At 34.6% G+C, this 25171-nt stretch overlaps 1 protein-coding gene across 1 annotated transcript; it reads right to left on the bottom strand.

Moving 5' to 3' along the window:
• Positions 1-396: 396 nt before the first annotated feature.
• Positions 397-4091, bottom strand: LOC133338745 (ras-related C3 botulinum toxin substrate 1-like). The gene is made up of 4 exons (XM_061546868.1): positions 3972-4091; positions 3647-3879; positions 572-732; positions 397-502 (listed from the first exon to the last, which is right to left on the bottom strand). The coding sequence occupies exons 1-4, from the start codon at positions 4085-4087 to the stop codon at positions 425-427; spliced, it is 588 nt and encodes a 195-aa protein (XP_061402852.1). The 5' UTR covers positions 4088-4091; the 3' UTR covers positions 397-424.
• Positions 4092-25171: the final 21080 nt, after the last annotated feature.

Raw genomic sequence — 25171 nt, 5'->3', positions numbered from 1 at the left:
CTTTTTTTAAAAGGACATTTGGACATGCTTTTCTGTTTTTTGTTTTGTTAATATTAGCTTCTCAAATATTATATCTTTTTTATTCGATTTGTTTCACTTTTTTCACTTAAATAAAAATAGTTTTTTGTTTGTTTTAGTTAAATATACATACAAAAAATATAAAAAAGATAATTATTTATATATAGATAAATAGTGATTTTGAGGATAGACTGAGAGACAGAGAGAGAGAGATAGAAAGACGATATACGTATAACCCGGATAATTGATTGATGATAATGGCGACGACGACATAATACAAAAAATATATATAGTTTTCGGAAGGAAATGTAAACAGGATATTCGAATTTGTTGTTGTTTTTGGGAACAGGAGGTGTTGCAGGAAGGAAATGTTACAAAATATATAAACCATGAATGTGTTCTATATTTACATAACTATACATTTTCGTTGACGTCGTTTTTGTGGTTCAGGTCTTAATACGGCACGCACAGCCTCTTCGAATACCTTGAATTGTATGGAAAAAGGAAATGTCGGTTATTTGTCGATGTGGAAGAGTAATTGCAATTGACATACCTGTTTTAGACCTCTTTGCGTTAGGGCTGAACATTCCATATATTTAACAGCTCTTATTTTATTTGCTAATTTTTGTCCTTGTTCTCGTTTCAGTGGCGCTAAACCTTGTTCGGCCAATGCACTAAGGGTTTCACGATCTTCACGTAAATCAATTTTGGTACCTGTTGGCGAACAAATGTGTCTATTAAAAGTATTGAAAAAAATTTATATGATTTGCCATCCGGACGCGTCCTCAAGTTGCGTATCGTATAATGCCGCAATATTATTCATTGGGTAGTTATAAACTTAATAAGAAGTTGCGTATAAGTTATATCTCAGGAATGAGTTCAGAGAAAATTACCGAGTGCCAGAAATCCCAAAATTGACAAGACGGAAATTAAAATCGTAATTTAACCAAGTCTTGGAGTGTTAAATGAACTCGTTTCCCTCAGTTGCCATAGGGTTTATATCGGACTCCCGTTATGTAGACAATCCAACGAAATTCTCAAGCTATCTCATTGTCATATATAAATCCTCTTTTTGTTGGAGAAAATAGTTTCCACGACAGAGGGGCTACGATCAGAAAGACCAGAGTCGTTCTCGACCAACATCTATCATCTCATCCCATTGTGTAAAAAGCAATAGGGCTGCTACAACAACAACCATCAAAGGTTGATAGGACCTCAGCAACGAAACAGTGACTGATAATATGAAATGCGCCAGTTATTTTTATCGACAGTTTCTCGAGCGAGTACGAAATGAAGAGTATTACGGCACCGAAAATCGCTTCTTTCCGTTGAGGTACCACAAGTTTACAATGGGTTCTCAACATCACCCATTGCAAACTGTGGTGGTACCTGAACTTCTCCCTTAAAAATATTCTCAATAAATCCACACATTGTTTAAACTTTGAAAAAAAATCTTCTTTAAAAAATCCTAGATTTGTATGTACCTTGGACATTTTTTCGCTTCTGAGTGACCTTAAAAAAGTCGTCTTTAAAAATCCAAGCTTCTGAGTTACCTTAAAAAAGTTGTCTTTAAAAATTCACGCCTCTGAGTGACCCTAAAGAAGCATCTTTAAAAATCCACTCCTTGTATAGACCTTGAAAACAGTCCTCTTAAAAATCCCTCTCTAAAAATCCTCGCCTTTTATTAACCTTGAAAAAGTCTTTTATAAAAATCCACGCCAACTATAGACCTTTAAAAATCCACGCCAATTATAGACCTTGATGAAGTCTTCTTAAAAATCCACGCCTTGTATAGACCTTGAAAAAATACCTTGAAAATATTTTTTAAAAAATCCAGGCCCAATATACCCCTTGAAAAAGTCTTCTTTAAAAATAAACGGTTTTTATAGGCCTTGAAGTCTTCTTAAAAATCCACGCCTTGTATAGACCTTGAAAAATGTATTCTTTAAAAATCCACAACTTGACCTTGAAAAGTCCGGTTTAAAAATCCACGCATTTTATAGAGGATTTGGGACAGCTATGCAGTTGCGGATGTTCACCATGGGTTCCCTAAGTAATATAGGACAACAAAAACGTTTCCAAGTTTAAAGCGTGAAATATTCGGGTGATATCTCGGGAGCTGTTTAAATTCTACTTCTTATAAAGCCATGATGTTACTTTATGGTCTTGAATAATTCTAGAGTTTGTAGTCCACTTCTTGAGTGTTTTTTGGGCGCTTGACTATCGACATATCGACGCCTCCGAACCATAGTATGCTAAGTCGACTTAACATGTTTTAAAGTTCTTTACGTTTTTAGATACTACGGTCCTTAATTTATATTCTCTGAAATTTTGGTAACCATCGGTCAATCCAAACCAAAGTTATAAGCAAAAATGTACTTAGCATGGTCCGTAAGATATATGAAACTTCCATACTTTGAGAGCTTCTACTGAAAAACTCACTTTTCAGTCTTAGCATACTAGGGTTCGGAGGCGTCGATATATAGTTACTGGTCTTAAGTCATGAATGCATAGTTCCTTAATTAACTCTGTTATTATTAGAAGCAGAGATATAAGGAGTGCTGCCGATCTTTGCCCTCCACTTGTTTTAGACAAAAGCATTCTCTTACTCATTGCCTCAGAGCACAACTACATGTACACCTAGTGTTCGAAATGTGGTTTCAGAATTTAATTTTCATCCATTTTCAAACTGGTAAACAAATTAGGTTTACTGTGCAGAACGACGGAAAAGGAATATATAATTGAAACATTCATTGAAACATGTCGAACCGGAGATTTACTCCTTAGGGATGAAGAGATTATACTGAGACGAATTCATTTTTGTTGCCTCTCGTATCAAGAGTAGGATATACGGATAAGCTAACAGATGGCACAAACATACAAATGACATACAAATGATATGAGTAGCTCTTGGCTCTCCTACATCAACAGTGATATCGTCGTAGCTAAGGATCATAACTTGGCCATAAACACAAAAAAGAAGAAAACTAAGAAATTTTGGGTCAAATTTTTTACATGAATACTTGGGGCGTAAAACAGAGTTTTTGTGAAATTATTGAAAAAAGTACAGAAAATTCATTTGGAAAATATGGTCAATATTCTAAAAATTCCCAAAAACATGGTCCTACAAAAAATACTTTTCTCCCATGAAATGTTTTATATTTTTATAGAATATGCGGATAGGAACATCAAAATACCTAAAATATAGCGGAAACATAAACTAATATTTAATATTGTTTCAGAAGAAATTTTTCGACATTCGAGTACCTGAAATCCCAAATTGTAATTTCTTCGATTAGAAACTGTGGCCAAAAATATTCAAAATACAGAATATCGGAGGACCGTTATATATATATATATATGTTAATAATATCCAAATTTCAATACCACACATCCTAGAAGGAGTAGCAATATATGTGCAATAAAGCGAACTCTTTAGTGATTTCAAAAGACATACCACTTCTAAAGCAAAATTGGCATAGAACTTTACTCTTTCCTATCGGTCAAAGTAGGATCTACAAACAATATTTCGGAGATGTCACAAACGACATGCCAAATTTAACACACCCTACAAAAAATTTTTAGCAACTTTGTAGTCTTTTAAACTAATCCCCCCTCATATACATACCTACTAAAATTATGGGCGCATCTGGGCAGTGATGTTTTATTTCAGGATACCATTTGGAGGTGACATTTTCAAATGATGATGGACTCGCCACTGAAAAACATATCAGAAAAACATCCGTTTGTGGATATGAAAGTGGTCGGAGTCTATCATAATCCTCTTGTCCAGCTGTATCCCATAGGCCCAATGATACCTGTATTGTGTCCACCTGCATTGGTGCTGAGTAGTTATCAAAACTAAAAACAACAACAAAAAGGAAACATTATTTTTAAAAAATAATTGTAAAAAGTGATTTGATCGCAAAAAAATATACAATACACAAACTTACACTGTAGGCACATATTCACCGGGAAAACTATCTGTGGTATATGATATTAACATGCATGTCTTGCCGACCGTACCATCGCCAACGACAACACATTTGATGGGTCTTCCTGTTGACATCTGCAAAAAACGGAAAAAAACAAAAATGAATAAAGACAATAAGTTAAAGAAAGAAGAAGACATGTTACAGTCATTGCTTTTTGTGGCATAGTTTGCTGCTTATTGTTCACGTTACAGTTTATTGTCTATTGGAGTGTTGCTGACATTGTTTCGCCAGTTCTTTTTTTATAAAAAAATAGTTTTTGTTCAATTTGTGTGTGTGTGAGCGGTGGGGCACACACGTAACATCCAATGACAAGTTGACCAAAGTTTGCTGTTTCAGTTCTTGTCGTTTTAGTTTTTTTTGCAATTCGTTCTGGTATTTTGCTTGCAATTCAATGAATGAATGAAATGCATTTGTGCTGACCCAAGTAGTTCAAGTGAATGTATGTATGTTTGCCAACGCACAGCACCACCACAATTGCACTAAAACATACAGCAATTGAAGTACATACTGTTTTTTGTTTTTTAAGAATGATTTCCTAATTAAATTGAATTAATAAATTTTAATTAATTTATGGATTTGTGGCTTTACCAATTTCAGCGAATTGGTTTTGTTGGAGTTTAGTGGTTGTGCTGTTTGAAATTATAATTTGATGAACCGAAAAAATCGAAATTGCATTTTATTTTACAACATTTAGAACATAGCCAATGCGAATATCGGAGCCATATAACGATCTAGGTTCATCTACCTAAATCACATAGAGGGCGAAATAGAAATTCAATAGTAAAATACAATGCGATGATGGTTGCAGAAGTTCAGAGTAACAAAACTTGGCGCGATTATTTTTCTAGAAACATGTTCTTCTCGAATTAAGGTTTCTAAGACTGCATACGGTTCGATCGGACACTAGTTAATGACATCAATATCATGAAGGCATTTAATGGGCTTGGTTCTTTTCAGGAGTTTAGCAAATAACTTCTAGAGTGAAGTCTGCAGTGCAATACTGTAGTCTTTTGGAACAATCAAAAGCACTCCCCAAGAAGGGGTTCTGAGCAAGATTTTATATATAAAATCAAATGAGCAGTATTTTTGTAGAATATTAAAAAAATAATAATGACTAGAAATATAAGAAGCGTACGTTTTACAAAAATATTCCATAAATCAAAAACTTGCCCTATGGCAAATTTGTCCCTCTGGACAAGGGCTTTAATTCCTATAAAACAATTCACAACCACAAATGTTTATGTCTTTGTGCATATGTTTGTAACAGGCAAAAGGAAACGAGCTAGTCACCTTGTCCCTTTTGAGAATATGCATAGAATCACTTTGTAAGTCGATTTATGCATGTCCGTCCGTCTGTCCTTGTTCAGATTTGGATATAGCTCCAATATATATGTTCTTCCGATTTAAGGTAAATGGTGCACCAAAGTGCCTATATATCTTTCGATTTGCACGAAATTTGACATAGCGTACTAATTTAATTCTAGAATGATGTGTGTTAAGTTTCGTGAAAGTCGGCTCAGATTTAGATATAGCTCCCATATATTTTTTCGTCCGATTTTAGGTAAATAGTGCATAAAAGTCCCTTCATATGCTACGATTGGACGAAATTTCTAACACCGTTGGAATTTTCGTTCTAGACTCAATTCAGTACTCTATGCCTAATTTCGTGCAAATCGAATGATATAAAGGGACTTTGGCGTACCATTTACCTTAAATCGGACGAAACTATATATGGGAGCTATATCTAAATCTGAACCGATTTTCTCGGAACTTGGCACACCTCATTCTGGACCTAATTCCGTACTCTATTCCCAATTTCATGGACATCGAATGATATATAGGGAATTAGGCGCACCATTTACCCTAAACCGGACGAATCTATATATGGGAGCTATAGAGGAGAGGGGGGCACCTTTGAACGTGGGGCCCTTTGAACAGCGCTCATAAAATCTTGGTTTAAAATTTTTCCGACCCGCAACCACATTTTTGTATATGGCAATCTTGTTCTCTATCTGCGTAAACCACTTTGGCTTGCTTTTCAAGTTGTCGAAAAATTGTGCATGGGTGACCATGTTTTCGCAGTGGCATTGTAAACTTTTATTCATTTGGTTGTAAGGGCGCAGGAAGAATTCTGTGATAGTTTTCTTTCGTCAAACAAATTTTTTGCATTCCAACAATCATTTCAAACATAACTAATGTAATTTCTTTCATAAATATTTATTACAAAAAAAGTTATTATAAATTTCCGTAAAATGCAATGGGTGGGGCACCTTTGAACATGCCCATTAAACTCGAGAAACTTTTGGCTTCAATTTCTTAAAATTTCAAATGGGCTAATAAGATTACGAAATTAACTGTATTTTTCACCATATTAATTTTAGTTTTTAAGTCATTTTATGTTTTAATAAATTTTGATCAAAATTTTTTAAATTTCGAAATTTTTTTATATATTTTTAATGAATAAATGCATTTCTGATATGTATGAATAAAATACATACATATTTGAACATAAACACCCTAAAAAACCATGTCGTTCAAAAATGTTAACCCTTGTTCAAAGCTGCCCCCAAGGGGGGCAGTTTTGAACACTTTGACTTCGTCCATTAAAACAGTAATAACATACATTTATCAAGCTTAAAGTATTTCATATGTATATTCATTTTAAAGGTTACATATGTACCTATTAGTTAAAATTTATAAGAAACCAAAAATTATAAAATAAAAAAATTTTTAAGACTTGAAAGAAAAAAGTGTTCAAAGTTGCCCCCCTCTCCCTATCTAAATCTGAACCGATGTTCTCGAAACTTGGCACACATCATTCTGCACCTAATTCAGTACTCTGTGCCGAGTTTCGTGCAAATCGAAAGATATAGAGGGACTTTGGTGCCCCATTTACTTTAAATCGAACGAAAATATATATGGGACCTATATCTAAATCTGAACCGATTTTTCCCAATTTCAATAGGGTTCGTCCTTGGGCCAAATAAGTGACTTGTGCCAAATTTCATCTAAATCGGATCATAAATGCGACCTGTACTTTGTTTACAATTTAACATCTACAGACGGACAGACGGACGGACAGACGGACGGACATGCATAAATCGACTCAGAAAGTATTCTATGCATATTCTCAAAAGGAACCCTGTGTCTATCTCGTTTCCTTTTGCCTGTTACAAACATATGCACAAAGACATAATAGTGAAGGGTGAAGGGTATACAAAACTTTAGTAGTCGATTTTCACAATCCTCCCTAGATATCAATTTTTTACCATTAAAGAAATCCTTTTAACTCTCCTATATTGATATACTGTGAACTTTCGATAATGTGAACATCCAAAACAGTGAACTCTCGATAATGTGAACTAATTAATGTCGGGGTAGTTCATATTTTCTATTCGACCAGTTTACCGCTATTTCCATGATTTTTCCAATAATTTAATATTTCACGATATTTGCACTCTCTTGACCGATTATAGGTCAACAGCTCCTTTGCGTCAACTTTTCATCTTTTTCACAAAAAAGTTTTAGTCCATTTGACCCACTAAAAATTGATTAGTTGGCCAGATCGCCTTTCCTACGGAAAATTTGTGATGTTCGCCTTGTAATTGTGGCAAATAGAGTGACTAGACAACCAGATAAAAATTAAGTTTTCATCATTGAAAATTATTGGCGGCGTCCTTGACCACAACCGGAACCTCGTGTTAAATTCCCTTCCCTTGTATTAAAAACTCCCACATCTGACTAGATAGAACAATAATAATTAGTATCAATAAAAAGGTCAATCTCTCCTCTTGGATATACTATCAACTTCTCTGGTTTATTTCCTTCAGAGAATAACAATTTTCGTCAATTCGTCACATAAAAGCCTGGGTCCATTTGACTCGCTAAATATTGACCGTTTTTTTATGTAAACAGTCATTTCGTGGTGTTTGGGTCATAATTGTAGTTTCTAGAGCGACCAGAAAGACCGACAAAAATAAAGTTTTTTGGTCCATTTCACCCCCTAAATATTAATGGATCATTAACCAAAACAATAGGGATCTTGTTGAAAATTTTGTGACGATTGGTCCATAACAGTGGCATGTATCCTGTTTTCAAATTATAATGGACAGACGGACAGACACGCATGTCTAGATCGGCTCTGCAAGTCGAGATATGACGATCGGTATAGTAAAAAATTGGGTCTAAATATTAACCGTTCAATATCAAAAACAATAGGCGTCTTCTTTGACCAGAACCAGCATTACATGCAAAATTTCGGACCATAATTGGGGCCTGTATCCTGTTTGCATATTATAATGAACGGACGGACACAATTCTAAATCGACCCAGCTAGTCGAGGTATTACAATCGGTATACTAAAAAGTTGGTCTAGGACTAATATTTCGCTGCATTACAAACTCTTAGGACCATACATAGCTATAATGCGTTTACAACATACATACCTATAATACGCTTACAACATACATACCTATAATACGCTTACAACATAGGTCTTTGAGGAACCCCTATAAGCAAATAAGACCGAACGTGAAAGACAAGGAATCGTGGATTCCATTTTCGATTTGACTGCTCAAAAATAACCTGCAATACTTGCAAACAAAGATGTACTACGATTTTTCCATGAATTAAAGTCCCAATCGGAAAAAAGCATTACTCTGTAACTTAAATACAAGGCCTATGGCGAATTTGCCCTACTGTGTTATTGATATACTCGCAATGGTTTTCTAGCAAAGAAGGAAATTTCGCTGTTGCTCAGTGATATTGATAACCGAGAATGCTTACCTAAATGGCTAGTCAGAGTATAAAATGCCTTCTCACATGTTGGAAGATATAAAATTGTTGATCTAACCGAATATAAGCCTTTCCTACTTGCTTTAAACACATTAAGAACCTAAGTATAGCCCCGTGTAATTATTTCCCAAAAATAATTGTAATGAACTTAAAAATTCAGAGGTGTTAAATCCCCAAAATACCACACATCCAAACTTTCTCATAATAAAAAGAAATAAAATCTACTTTACTATGAAGACATTGAAAACATTAATAAAAAAGCAAGTAATTATTTAATGTAATCATATTATTGTTTTTATGTGTACTACTACGTAGATCGTTTATGTCGTTTGTTATTTCCGGTCATGGTTCAAAAGAAATGTTGTTTACAATCCAAAAAAGAAGAGATTTCTTTCTGACCACAGTGCAATGACCACGACCGACACCAACCAAACAAAAAAAAAACTGAAAGGTGATCATATCACGTTAGTTACGGTTTCGCCAAATGCTCCAAAAACAAAAATCAAATATTGAAACACACGCCGGGTCGGTTAAATGAGTGTCTGAATGCGGGGAGAGGGGGGTCAAGAAGATATAAAACGACATTTCAAAGGAGTGGTGCCACAATAATCATAAACATCAAAGAAATCCATTAACGCTGTGACACAAGAGACATACACACATATGATATGTATGTATGTAAAATTTCATACCGGTCACCAGCAACAAAAAATAATAATAAAAAAACAAACAAACAGACGTAACGAAATTAAATTAAATAAAACTTGTGAATAAATAAATTTAATATCCAAGAAAGAGAAATATGAAAAAAATGCCAAAAAAACGGCAAATATTTTAAAAATAGATCACAAATGAAATTTTGTCGGATTTTTTTTTCGAAAAAAAAAACACAATAAAAACAAACAACACGGAATGAATGAATATATGACGACATTGGATATTTTGAAAAAAAGAAAAAAAAAAAATATTTTCGGGCGGAAAATAGATCACCAAGGGCAAATACACATGCATTTATTAAGAAAGAAAGCATACCAATATTTTTCTGTTGAGGTTCGGAAAAGCCCAAAACACTTTTTGTTGTGGTTCGAAACAAAAAGATCATCACATGCATTCGATTTCCCAGAATAATAGATAAATGGGATTTTCCCAAAGTCCCAACAAAAAGATGGACATGGACAACCAACAAAAACGGAAAACGCAAAGAAAACAATGTCATCGCCAATAAACAAAACGAACACACACACACATACGCAGCCAAAATAAACTTTAAAACGATGGCATCAGCAGCTAACCATTAGATCATGAAGATGAAAATTTATTCCATATCTCTACTAAATCATTAGTTGAGTCTGTGACAGCAACAAATTGGGGAAAACAATGAAGTGTGTATGTCAAGCCGGCAGCCAGGCAAGGAGTCAAGAGTGCTTGACATCCACTCAAGACGAGAGACTCACACAGTGTACTTTTTGTACAAATTTCGTTCGACCTAAATTGATAACTTCCGTATGTGGGGATATTGTGATGTGGAATGGCTTTTTTTGGGAAGACGCATTTTTTTACCACTACGATCAAAATGGATCATGAATGGAAGATATAGTAGTGCGTATTGTTCAATTTTTATTAGATAATTTAAAAACAATGAAATATCGGTCGTCGAAAATGTCGATAAAATCGGAGAAATGATCGAAGTTGAGCGGTATGTTAGCAGTCGTAGCATCGCCCAGGAGCTAAAATCGACCATAAAACTGTTTTAAACTATTCACACAAAGCTGGATTCAAAAATAAGTTCGATTTTTGTGTGCCACACCAATTAACCGAAAAAATAGGATGGATCGAATTTCCATCTCCGAAGCCTTCGAATGAGATAGAGCCATTTCTTAAACGGATGGTGACTGGAGATGAGAAATGGATCACATACGATAACCCTGTGCCAAAACGATCGTGGTCAAAGAGCTGTGAAGCATCTCAAACGGTGGGCAAAGCAGGACTAACGGCCAGGAAGGTTCTGCTATACATTTGGTGCGACTGGAAGGGGATTATTTATTATGAGTTGTTTTCATATGGCCAAACGCTAAACGGCCAGAATTGGCCAACAGAAAAGGTGTCGTGTTCCACCAGGACAACGCTAGGCCACACACATCTACAGTGACTCGCCAGAAACTTCGGGAGCTTGATTGGGAAGTTTAAATGGATCCGCCATCATCTTTTATTGGCATTGCAAAATTTCTTTAAAGATAAACAATTTGTATCTAGGGAGTTTTGTGAAAATTGATTACTAGAGTTTTTTTTCAAATAGAAAGTAGAACTTCTATGAGAGAGACATTATGAAGTTACCTTTAAAATGGCAACAAATCATACAACAAAACGGTGCAAATCCGACATTCCGAAGCATGTGAAATAAAGTCCTTAGTTCATATAAAAATAATGGATTTCAATTTTGCATAGCCTATTGAATTGAGTCTAAAATAATGTGTTTTAAGTTTTATTGAAATCGGATGGTTTCCAAAACTAAAGCAACTAAAATTGCAATCTGAATAAATTATCTGATTTTAAAAATAAAGTTATAGTGAAAAAGAAAAAACAAAAGAATATAAACGCACAATTTATTTAGAAATAATTATTCTATGGAAAACTAAATTGACCGAATTTTTGCTTGATCAAAACTAAAGCAACCTTTTGATTTTTCTTATAAATAACAAAATTTTCTAGTAATCGACAGCATAACCATTATTTTTGATTACGGCAGCACATCTACGGGACATTCGATCAATAAAACGCTCAATATGATCCTTGGATGTACTATTCCTTGCATCCTGAACCTTTGAGAAAAGGTTATGTCTGCTTGTTTGTGAAACTATTTTTTTTATTTTGCTATCTATCATGCCCCAAAGATTTTTCTTTAGGGTTATGATCTGATAATTGTACTGGCCATTATAAAACCCTGATATTTTGACTGCAACAAACAATCTTTGACATGTTTCGGTGTATGTTTGAAATTATTGTCATCCTGAGACAACCAGTCAAGGTGTATATTTTCTTCAGCGAAGGGGACTGTAGCGTTTTTCAATAAATTTGTATAAACAATCCGATCCATTACTTCATACATTTCGAAAATAGATCGAACTTCGTGAAAAGAAAATCAACCCAATACCATTACAGACCCAACTTCATGGTTCCCAGTACCCTTGCAATTCTGTGGCAATTTTTATTTTTTTTCTCATTTCAGAGCCTTTAATAAACTTCAATTCATCCTAGAACATAATATGTCTCCACTGAGGCGGATTCTAATTAGTATTAGCTTTTGCGAAACGCCATCTGGCTTTCCGATTCTTTTTAGAAATAAAAGAACTTTCTTGATAGTTTCCGGGCTGCTAACATAGCTCATGCACGCTCATGTATATATTTTCGTCCGATTGAAATAAAATCTTATGTGCTTTCCTGCAGCATATTCAATGGCGTACGCCAAGTTTCAAACCCGTTTTCGTATATGACATTTAACGCGAGCTGTGCTAGCTTGACCATATGGTCACACTCATAATACGATCAATAAATCATATAAAAAACCTGCTAGTGAGAACATACGACCACATCTCAAAATTGATTCTGTCGATTATCCTAATAATAAAAAGGATACAAATCAAATTTTTGAGTTCAGTGGCCCACAATCTAGAGACGCTGAATGTTTCGTCCAAGAATTCGAAAAAAAAAATTACAGCACTATTCGGTTTAAAACAGAGAATTCTCGCCAAACGCAACTAAGGTCTGTTAAGAGGTTAAGCTCTAGACGTCTGTATTTTCGAATTCGATCGTGGCATAGCTTCTTTACATGGTAAAGAACTTAGTTGCTTTAGTTACCAAGACAATCATATATAAACAAGGCTCCGTTCAACTGCAAACCATAAAATACTGTTAGTCATCCGTAGTTTATGGTCAGTCGACGAGTGTCATTAACACTTTGTAATTTTGTCACATATCCTACTCTTAGACCAGCTGTTTGTCCTCAAATTTTAATTTGTTTCGCATGTTATTCTGTAGTTTTTTTTACGAGGGCCAAGACAGAGGAGCCATGCAAAAAGATAGTTGTTCGACAGAAAAGGCAACCATCCGTCCATTTTTGAAACAATAAGACGGAAAGTCGTTGTGTGAAACAGAGAGTTCCTCATGGCGGATCTAATAAACTTCTCCCTTTCTGATATTCCACTACCCTGAACTGAACAGAGAACGTAGTATATCATAGATGACATATGACCGGAATTCCGACCACCAATTAACTCAACGTTCTACAAATAATATTCAATAACCTACACAACTATTTTACAGTGTTTCCACGAGAGGGGTCCACGATCCGAAACGAGCCGTGTCTACTTGCCCAACGTCTGTCACTATAGTCCATTTTGTTAAATCAATAGGGCAGTTACAACAACAACAACTATCAGTGGTAAGGTCGGAAGAGGGAACAAAGTCCTCACTTTTGTAGTGGGCAGAACTTGAAGATAATATAAGGAAACATTATTGGCCACCTACAAAGTGATATGCCGGTCTGTGTTAAATTATGCGGAGCTAGTCTGGTCCACTTGCAAAAGTTGAATGTTCTGGGAAAATATTCAATCCTGCCAAAATACTTTCCTGAGAACGGCGACATAAATCGTTATTGTCAATGCCGTTGTATTGGCATATATTATTCGAAATGGACTCAACATACACATGTCGATGCTTTTTTAACAGAACCAGATAGATTAGGAAGAACGCAAACATCTACCATAACAATAACAAACTGCTGAAAAAGCGTCCCCCACCCAGGTACGTCAGGAAAGCTTGGTTTGGGCAAAATTTAGATCAGCCTGGTGCTGCAGCCTCAATTCATATTGGCCACATTTTAAGGACACGATAAATAACGTATGACCCACATGTCCTAAAGGTCCTTATGAGACCATACACCTTATTAATTTTCCAGCTAAATTGACCCAACATATACAGCGTTTTTGATTCAACTTCGACCACAGCTTCGATTAATTTGATCCAAGTGTGCTGCACTACAAATTCAATTCGTTGAGATAAATGGCAAATGATTATTTGATATAAATTTTTTTAGAACTTGATATATTTCAATTAAAATTTCACAGATTTTGTCGCCCAACGCAACACTGTGCAGCAACAACATCTTTTTCAAATATTTCTCTCTATTTCCCCCTTTTTTAAAAACCCCAATTAATATTAAGAAAAAATTATACACTATATTTAAAAAATGTTCAAGAGGGAAAGGGTGGAAAAAAAGAAGCTTAACCCCTCCAAATACTCGACAATGTCGTAGATATATTGCAAAGCATCAAGTGGCATTGGTTGCCATTAGATTCATTAGACACACATGCACGCACACACACACACACACGAATAGCAAAACACAAATTGCTGGCAAATCCACATCATCTGTGGAACTGGAAATACATGGAAAGATGAATGAAGAAAGGCTGGCAGCAACATCTAAAGACGGCGAATCTAAGAATTGCCATGCGATAAGATGAGTGGATTTCGTATTTTTTTCTTCTACAAATTAAATTTACAGCTATCGAGAGCCAAATAAAGTAAATTTTCAAATATTCGTGATGGCAAATTAATAAAAAGTAGGAGGAGGAGGATGAACAAGACGAAAAGAAAGACTACAGCAAATCAATGCAACCGAAATGGAAATTTTGTTGATTTGGTGTTTTTAGAGGAACTCATCCCATCACATGCTATATTGGGCCATTGGAAATCAACCACACAAATATGCCGGCCTGCCTGCCTGCTGCTACATGGCATGACATGGCTCGTTGATAATGATGAGTGCATTTTTTGGAAAGACGACGAAGAAGCAGAGGAGTAGAAAAAATTACACACGTATTCGTTTTTATTGGAAATGGCATCTGCATAAAAAATACATAATATATTATTAGCCACAGACGCAACAGACACAACAGAGCACAGAGCCATCGATTATAAATACAATGATTCACATGATTTACAATCATATGATGATGAAGATGGTCTGACCGACTGGCATTGTATGTCCTCCTTCTTACGGTTTTCGTTTACGATTGAGATTTGATTTAGCTGCATTGAAGTGTAGAAGACAACAGTCTGGTTACTTAATGGTATTTACACAAATCTGATGTAAGGCAAACAAAAACTGAAAATATGTTTTGAAAATCTTATGGGAATAGGGTTTTTTTTAGCAAAATACTATATTGATGCGAAGGTTCAAATCGTCCATAAACATTATGATTTAAGGTGAGTCAACGATTACCATCAACATCAAATGCGATCATTTGTAATATCAGATTGGGCAAATATATGAACCTTATTTGATAGACTAGCCCTGTAGTTTCTCGACAGTATGGTCTAAGATGCAATAACAAACACGGTATATGTCAATTCTCATTCTAATCTGTAGCAGAGCCCTACCGCTGCTGCAGCAACAACTCTCTATAGAATAGATGATCCGGCATTAATAATGATGTACCACACGACATATATATTATTTGACAAAGAAGCTATGTGGCTAAAATTGTGAATGGTGTTTATGGTTCCGATACTGTAACAGCCAATTATGAGCAATTTTGGTTTCGTAGATTCCGTTCAGGATTTTTTGGTATTAAAGATGCACCTCGGTCGTCGAAAAAATTGGTATCTAGATTAGATTCATCTACTGAAGATGTTAATAGCTAAAGTTTTCGGTACTATTTTGGAGTGGTCAACATATGTCGCATTATTTTCCATAGATATATCTACCTCTATAAGTGACTATTGCAGTTAATATTCTGACTATTATTTGCATATTTGGATCACAGACCAAAATACCGTTTCCTTTGCTTCACCTTTATATCTTTGGACATCTCTCTCTAGATCATGAAGATCTCTCCTGACGTCCCCGGGCGGGGGAGTTCTGACCATAAGCGATGATGTTGTAGTGCTGATTACCAGCAAATTCGCTGTTGTCCAAAATAGGTAATATGTGAAGATCGGCAGCAATCCTTATATCGGGTGCTCCTATAAACTCTCCTCAGGGTTCCAGGTCGTAGTGACATAATGGAACGAGCTTGCTTGATCTGGATCGCAGTTAATCGATATAACAATTTATACCAGTGTTATGTCTCCCCTACTTTTTTGGCAATATCAGAATGATTTATGAGAAAGTAACAACAGGATAGAATAAGGAATCTAAGTGTAGGACCTCAAAATCTATTTGGCCGGTAATTTCTTAGGGTAGATCTAAAACATCAGTTTCTATGAGCAGGAAAAACATAAAGATCACAGTAGGGATCATAACAGACCCCTGCAAAATCTGATATCTTTTTTCAAAAACTGAGATTAATAAGGTGGAGGTGAAGAGGAATCCTATATGTACTTGATCGATGCCCCATGCTTCGATGCTGAAGGCATGATTTTTTGGTAGATTTAAGATACACTAATCTCGAATGTAGATCCCAAAAAATTTACAACTTTGTTAGAAATTTGTCATAGTTGAGTTGACAATTTTAACCTCTACTACTTCCTCCTATTATCATTATCTTTTTGGCTTCTCTATTCTACAACGTCTATGGACAATATGTCTCCGATTGGAGCGACTGTTTATACAGTTAGATGTCTCTTTGAATTACAAAAATCACGCCTTACGGCCGCGGGTTGGGTAATACTCTCTATAGCATTGACAACATGTTCAGGACCCAATGATGTTACAGGACACAGCTCTCAGGGCGACATTCTGGCAGATTTGAATGTTCATTCGCTGAGTATCTTTACATTGCCTTTAGTTTTTAATTTATGGAGTTTGATCGCTGTAAGTATATAAGAAAAGATTTTTTTTTCAAATATCCTCACAGACTGAAATGAATTATATGAGAATTAGTTTAGAATGCTTTCCTGACTAAGAAGGAATGACCCACTGCATAATTAAACTGAAGTTCAAGATATTATTTCTTTTTAGACCGTTAGTAAAGTAGACGTGATTGTGGCAGCTTATACACCAATTGGATTGTTATAAATAGGTTTACAATGGAAAACCAAACAGTATCAGTCAAAATAAATTAATGGATGACATAGCCTTATAATATGCGATACTTGTCAACATATTGAAGCTATCCTGGAGGTCACTCACACCATTCTTCCGACACCCTAAGCCAAGATAAGCTAATCAATGAGTAATTTCCAAAACGTTTTTGGGATGACCATCATCATATTCGTTTTAATAGACATTTACTGTAAACCGTGAGACAATAGATAGACAATGAACCCCGTTTTATTGATCTTAGTAATTGTGCAATTTAGAGTGCATCAATTTCCTTTTCGTCGATAAAGATATCAATAACCCTATATCAATGAATAATTATGGGCTTAAATCTTCCATCTAATACTCTAAACTCTTTGATTTTTTTATATTAATAAACTCTAGATAGCATTTGTCCAATCTTAGAAATAATTTTCGTAAAACTGTGCCAAAATTTAGAGTTTTGTTTTCTACGATTATGTAGTCTGATTTTTGTGAAGATTAAAAGTTCTTTGTCCATAGGAGAAAGTCTCAAATCCCCGGTGAAAGACCAGTCATCCATAACAACTATATCAGTGGAACTTTGTAAGTCCATGTCTAAGGAAGTATGGGCCTATCCAAAAATATAGGTACATATATTTTTTTAAATCCAATTAAAATTAATAACGATATTGTCTTATGCCATGTACAGACGAGCGTCGTTCGCTCTCTCATTCGTTGTTCGACCCCTAATTATGAAGTAATTACTAAGTTCCCCATACAAAATTTTCTGAGCGAACACCGACTTTTGTACTTTGTTCAATTCGAATCACTCTCTGAATAACCAAGAATTTTGTCCCATCCCTAACATTTGAGAGTATTTATCGAAAATAAGTTAATTTTGACAGTTTGAAAATATTTATGAAAATTTCAAACTTTTTCAGTAAAATTGAAAATGATGAATGAAAAGTAACAAATTGTGTAGTTTTTATATATGCAGAAGGAAGTAAATTTTGTAATCTACATAATGCAATATGCATTTCTTTCCCTTTTGTTCTAATTAGCGTACAAAACGAGAAACAAATGTGGGGAAACCCAAACAAAAATTCTCCAATTTTTTATATGTCACATTTGAATTGAGAAAATATAAAAATGTATTGACAACAACAATATTTTCAGAAAAAATGGAAAACATGAATTAAAAGCAAATATATATAGGTTCATACTATAGTCAGGAGAAAGAGAATTATTTTTTCTATTTAGATCCATATGAGATTCACGCAAATATGTTAACATTTTGGTGTAAAACAAGAAACAAAAAGTTTGAAATAAAAAAACTCTAATGACATGAATTAAGAATAGTGCTGTATGAACGGGTTAATTCATGTATGTAATTCTGAGAGCGAACTACATAGTTCGAATGCCCGTCAGAACATGGCATTAGTGAGTTTTTGAAGTCCCATGTATGAAGAAGTATGGATTTCCACAAGAAATAAAATAATATCTTAGTAATTAGAACCCTTGGAACTATATGTGCCAAACTTTACAATACGATACGCGACCCTTAACTTAACTTTTGTTTACTAAGTTTAAATTAAAAAAAGATAGACAAAAAATTAAGAAAATATATCAAATAGGGCAAAAAAATACCAATAACGAAAAGTGTTTGAAAGATGTTATCAAATATTTTTTTCTGAAAACAAAACAAAAAACGTTTATCTACTTAATCCAGATCATGAAACCCACTTTAAGAAATGATCCGTATATCCAATTCTGTAATCTTTAATCATACTTTGAACAAAATGTATAGACAGGACAATACCACCTCGAAATTCTTATCGAAAATGTGTGCCAGGTAGAGTATTTTGAAATACGGACATGGTCAATATTGAATTTTCCTAAATATAAAATATCTAAATACGTATAAAATTCTTTCTTTTATCTAAAATATTTGCTCGAGATTTATATCAGCCCAGACTTGAAAGCGACATGCTTCTTCGTTTCTTGTTAGGCACGTATAACGCACAGCGGTGTTTTTAATTTGTCAAATAATTCATTCCCATATTTTTTTGTTTTGCTTCCAAAAATGTACAAAAACAATTATGGATAATAGATTCACACATTTCTGTTTGTCGTTCAAAATTAACAGCGACAAAACAAAAAAAGATTGGGAAGATATTACAAAAAGACCGGGAATTCATCTATCTACAAATTGTTTGTTTAAAGCAAATTTTTTTTTCAAAATTTAGTTTTTGTTACTTAATAAAGTAGGAAAAACAAAAACAGCAACAACAAATCACTGGACAACGCAAAAGGGGGAGAAAGACAACTCTAAAGAGGAACAACAACAAAAACAAATTTTCGAAAAAAATGTGTACTACCCACAACCCGCATTATGTCAACCCAACTAATAAGTAGAATATAGTGGATGAATAGAAGGCGGTCGGACGGACGGACGGACAGACAGGCGAATGAACCAACCAACAAACAGCCATGCAACTAGGCAGCGAGACTGGCAGTCAGACAGACAGGCGGTCGTTTGTTGTTTAGTCGCACGTCTCACATTTGTGTGTACTGCTGGAGTGTGTGCGTGTGTCAGCCTGTGTGCTGCGCTCCATGTTGTTGCATGAATTTGTTTTTCTTTTTTTGTATCACTTTTCCTTTGCACTTTGTTTTTGTTGTTGTTATTTTTTGTTCCTATTCTAGTTCTGTTAGTAGTGCTTGCGGCAGTGGCGGCTGCTGCTGCACCACCACCACCAATCTCTCTGACTGCAGTGGAAATTTGGGCGGAGGTTGCCGCCACCGTTGTTGCACTCACTCAGACAGGCTCTAATGACAAACGGTGCCATTAATGGTTATTTCTTAATGGAGAAAAGCAAAATTTTTGGCAATTATTTATCCTCCCTCGCACACAAAATCTGTCACTCCCTCCTACTCCTCCGTCACAAAATTGGGGGATGGAGAGTGCATACCAATTAAGTCGCCTCCAAAAATATAAAAAATGTATTTAAAATAAATATTAATTCGCAAAAATCTGGTGAAATTTTACCTTTCCTTTTTTGTATAGAAGTGGGGTTTGCTAGCGAGTGTATAATAAATATATATGTTTGTGTGTGTGTTGTTCTTGTTCGTCGTCGCCGCTGCAGACGTCGTTGTATATAGTTGTGGAGTCGTCGTCGGTCGGTCGTTGATTGTTAATCCTCTTTGTTTTTTTTTTATTTTTTCGTCTCCTTTCTCTTCCACTGACGACAATGAATTGCAACTGAATTTCTTGTTGTAATTTCTTTGCACTTCAACACTTTTATCCTCTCTGGGATTTCTTTTATTCGCTTAAATTCAATGGAAATTTTAATATTTCTTTAAAATATTTGTATTATTCTTTCAGTATTCCGTTCACTTTTTAGTTTGCACAATTTGTTTCACTTTTTCTTCCCCCATTTGAAAACAGATTCAATATTCTTTCCTCACTTCACACTTTTCACTATTTCTATTTTCCCAACTGCTGCTTAGTAGATTCATTTAGGTTCTGGAACGGAGCTAAAATAAAAACGACGACTGAAAAAACTGAAAAATTGAAAAACGTTCCATCTGCTAACGAATGGGAGGAGAAGGCAAAATGGCCGATAAAGATGAACTCAAAATGGTATAACCGAAAGTTTACGAATGAGGTGGGATGGAGACTAAATGGAAAACCGTGTAAATCGACTTTCGATTAATCGAATTAATCGGTTTTTTGTATTGAAATTCTAATGCCACATTCGTGGTTCGACCCTTAATTATGAAGTAATTACATAGTTCCCCATACAAAATTGTCTGAGCGAACACCGACTTTTGTACGTTGTTCAATTCGAATCACTCTCTGAATAACCAAGAAATTTGTACCATCCCTAACTATTGAGAGTATTTATCGAAAATAAATAATTTTGACAGCATGAAAATATTTATAAAATTTTCAAACTTTGTAGGGTAGATTGGGTGAGATCCGGAACGAAAACTAGACCATTGGAACTATTCCAGGAAAGGAACGATCGGAACTAGTTCCAGTACTTTAACTAATTTAATTAATATAGTTCCTTTTTCTGATCCAGTTCCTTTTTTGAACTATTTGAAGCCAAGGAACTATATGGAGCAAAGGAACTATTTGGAGCAAAGGGACTATTTGGAGCAAAGGAACTGTATGGAGTAAAGAAACTATATAGATCAAGGGAACTATTTGAAGCAAAGGAACTATAAAGAGCGAAGGAACTGTATCGAGTAAAGGAGCTATAAAGAGCAAAGGACTGTATGGAATAAAGGAACTATATGGAGCACAGGAACTACATTAAGGAACTAGTTCCTTTAAAAAAAATGAACGAGAAAGATCGATCTGCTACGTGAACTAGATTGCCCAACTCTACTATTTTCCCAACTGCTGCTAAAATTTTTCTCTTGTTCTTTCGGTGTTTAGGGTTAAATAAGTCGAAAGGTGGTGTAATCGATGCCAAGTCGATTGTTGGGAGAATACTAAATTATCGAATAATCGATTTGTAGGTAATCGCTAGAACAATGACAGAATTAACAATTGATAGTCTAATTTTAAATACTCTGCCGGCATGCCGCATCATAATTGTATATTGTGATATATGTGTGTATGTTGTTTCTTCGTAAAAACGATTCATAACTCGTAAGCACGATTATTTCTTTTCTGTGTCGACCTACATATCCCTAAAATCACATACACTATACACCCTCTTTATTTCTCGTTTGACAGTTCATGCTAGGTTGTAATGACGGCTGGGTTGCATATAACAGCTGTGTTTAGTTGCTTTGCCAATGACAGGTCGCTTTTACATTGTAGACGTAATTACACGCATTAGATTGATTTTTTAAATATTTGAATGAAAAGGTGGATGTCTACAATTGAAAATAAAAAAAATTGAATGAATGGCAATGCCGTTTAATATATTGCAGACCAAATCCCAATAGAATATTGCGGAATTTTTTTAGAACTAGTAATTTGGTTATCATTTGGACATTTTAACCAGATTAACAGGGTTCTTGCTACGAATCATTCTTAATCATCCGGCGGGAGTAATTCACTCTATCTAGCAAATTCACTCAGATTGGTGCAAAGTGAGGTTCATCATTTAACTCGGGGTTTACACATGCATCTTCTGTAAGCAATTGTGCCGAGTTCTTAGGAGAGAGAGAGATATGAAAAGTGACAAGGTGGAAGAAATTCAAAAGAAAATCGTAAAAATAGCAGTAGAGTTACTTAAACACTACTGGAGACCAGATATACTAAATTCCAGCCACTTGTGATGGAACATTTCTTGAAGTTTACACCATATTATATTCGCATTCATTTGCAAGAAGTTTCTCATCCCTCAAGGATGAGAAATATTGGGAATATTGGGCGTGTTTATAATATAGGGTACACAAAAAAGTGAACCTATACATACAATATTTCCAATATGGTCACGGGGTCAAAACATTTTTTGACTTAATTCGAATCTACACTAATTCAAGAATGTCCTTACAAAATTTCAAGTGAAAATCTCAAGAACTCTTGAAGATATAGCCGATTTATTGTGTCAGCATCAAGTGACGGCTAAAGGGCTTCTCAAACTTTAAACGCGTTTTTCTCTTTTGCGAATGGCGGGCACGATAACTAAAAAACTAATAACCCAATCGATTCCAACTTTTTACACGTTTCTCTGTGAGTGTATAGCTATCGTATGAACTAGGATAAAGCCAATCGGTTAAGATCTTCCTCATTTTTAACTTGGTTTTTGGTCAAAAATCGGCGATTTTCCAAAAATATTTTTTCAAAGGTCCGCCATGTTGTTAATTTTAGAGCGAAGTTAATAGTCCTAGTTCATACAAGAGCCAGACATGTACTCTTTCTTACACCGTTGGATTTTTCGGATTCCGAAGTTCCAATGAGGAGTTATCATGCCCGCCATCAAAAATAAGGACTTCTCTTTAATTACAAAAAACAACAACAAAACAATTGCAAAATTTTTTTGCAAATTATTTTTCTTCTCTTTTAAATCTTCAAATATATATGTGCAAAGTTACAAACCTTAATAAGCATTGGTAATGATTTACCAGCTCATTGAAAATCTTGAAAAATTAAAATCGTGGATAGTTCCCCTTAAAGCAAATATCAATCGGACACCCATTGATTATTTGGATAAATATTTGATAAACATGATTGATCGAAACTTGTCACAGGTTAGGTTATACTAATTTCACTGTGTTTTGAGTTCTAGGTGCATCATTTACTTAAAATCGGGAGAAAATAAATATGGTAGCTCTATCTAAATTTGAACCGATTCAGTAAGCTATGCCAAATTTTGTGCAAATCGAATGATATCTAGGGTCTTTGGTACATCATTTAAATTAAATCGGACGAAAATTAATATGGGAGCTATATCTATATCTGAACCGATTTTAACGAAACTAAACACACATCACTCTAGACTTTATTCAGTACGGTATGCCATATGTCGTGCAAATCTAAAAATATATAGAGACTTTGGTACACCATTTACATTAAATCGGACGTAATTATATATGGTACCTATATCTAAATCTGAACCGATTTTCGGTTCATTTCAGACTTAATTCAGTACACTTTGCCAAATTTCGTACAAATCAAAAGATATATAGGAACTTTGTTGCACCATTTACCTTAAATCGGACGAAAAAATATATGGGAGCTATATATCTAAATCTGGACCGATTTGCACGAGACTTGACACACATCATTCTAGAAAGATATATAGGGGCATTGGTGCACCATTTACCTTAAATCGGACAAAAATATATATGGGAGCTATATCTAAATCTGAACCTATTTTCCCCAATTTCAATAGGGTTCGTCCTTGGGCCAAACAAATGAGGTGTACCAAATTTCATTCCAATCGGATTATAAATGCGACCTGTGCTTTTTTTACAATTTAACACCAACTGACGGATAGACGGACGGACATGCATAAATCGACTTAGAAAGTGATTCTATGTATATTCTCAAAAGGAATCATGTGTCTATCTCGTTTCCTTTTGCCTGTTACAAACATATGCACAAAGACATAATACCCTGTACCACAGTGTGGTGAAAGGTATAAACAAACATACATATAAAATACCCTTATTAGCCATAAGGCTGAGGGTATAATAGAAGAACTATAGTGACTTTAATGGAATGTAACGATTTTATAGTATAGAAAGTTTCATTTTTCAGTGTACTTTGTATGGAGATATTCTAAAACGAGGATTAACAGCTAAATTGTAACATTTCCAATTTTCATCGAATTTGAGTGAATATTACTTTAAAAAACAAAAAATCGAAATTTTGAATACCCATTGTATATACCAAATCTTTGTACGATCTTTCCATTTTTTTTATTGGATGTAAAGTGACATTTTCAAGAACTTGTTTTATATACGTAGATGAAAAATACCAGATGTCATTGGCGATTTTATGGACTTAAAGTGTGAAATGTTCAGAACCCATTATATGGGAGGTATACCAAATCTTGGTCCGATTTATCCAATTTTGTCACTTGCTTTTTAGGCCAATAATAACAAAATTTCATCCAACGATAACTCCTTCTATTTTTAGTCATATTGACATAGCCCTCCCCAATTGAATTATATTTATGATTTTAAGCGCATTTTTAAGGGTTTTTGGTGCTAAGGAAATTACTTCGTAAAAATGTAAAGTATGTTGTTATTTGGCACTCTGTGTTCTTGAAGGGTTAACACATCATTGCAGAAAATGTTGTATATATATTTGACACAAACACAAATATTTTACACCTCATGGTGTGTTATGGTGGGAGGAATACAAGGACTTTTCTACATTATTATAGGTCCAACTAATTTAAATTTGGCCAAACTGCTACTGAAAGCTTTTTGTTACATTGTATTTAAATATCCTAAAACCCAGTGAGCGGAGCAGTATAGCTGGACGGGGCCGACCACATGATACCCTACACAACTACCACTTCTTTTTATACTTGTTGGAAATTCCGTATCATCCAAAATTCCTTTTGTTATAAAAGAAATATTGCATATGAAATTTTCATTCATGGTTTTAAATTCCAATTAACTTTTCGATGTTTCATACTTTGTCCTTTCTATATATTTTTCAGAATAAATACGACCGGTAAAAAAATCTAACTACCAATTAAAAAATAATCTATTTCTGGTATACTCTTACTAACGTATTTTCATTCTCCATGGCACTTACACAATCCATATGTTCATATATGTACATATATGTATGTTTATCACATTGTGTGTAGGCTAGGAAACACTTGCCCCCCAAAAAATAATTTGCTTTCCAAATCAATTAAATTTAGCAAATATCTCA

This window comes from Musca vetustissima, unplaced genomic scaffold (genome assembly GCF_032173495.1).
Source record: "Musca vetustissima isolate MV318-11 ecotype Yass unplaced genomic scaffold, APGP_CSIRO_Mvet_v1 utg18281, whole genome shotgun sequence".
NCBI classification, from domain to species: Eukaryota; Metazoa; Arthropoda; class Insecta; order Diptera; family Muscidae; genus Musca; species Musca vetustissima.
Note: the sequence above shows the minus strand (reverse complement) of the source record. Positions and strands in the feature narration are given on the sequence as shown.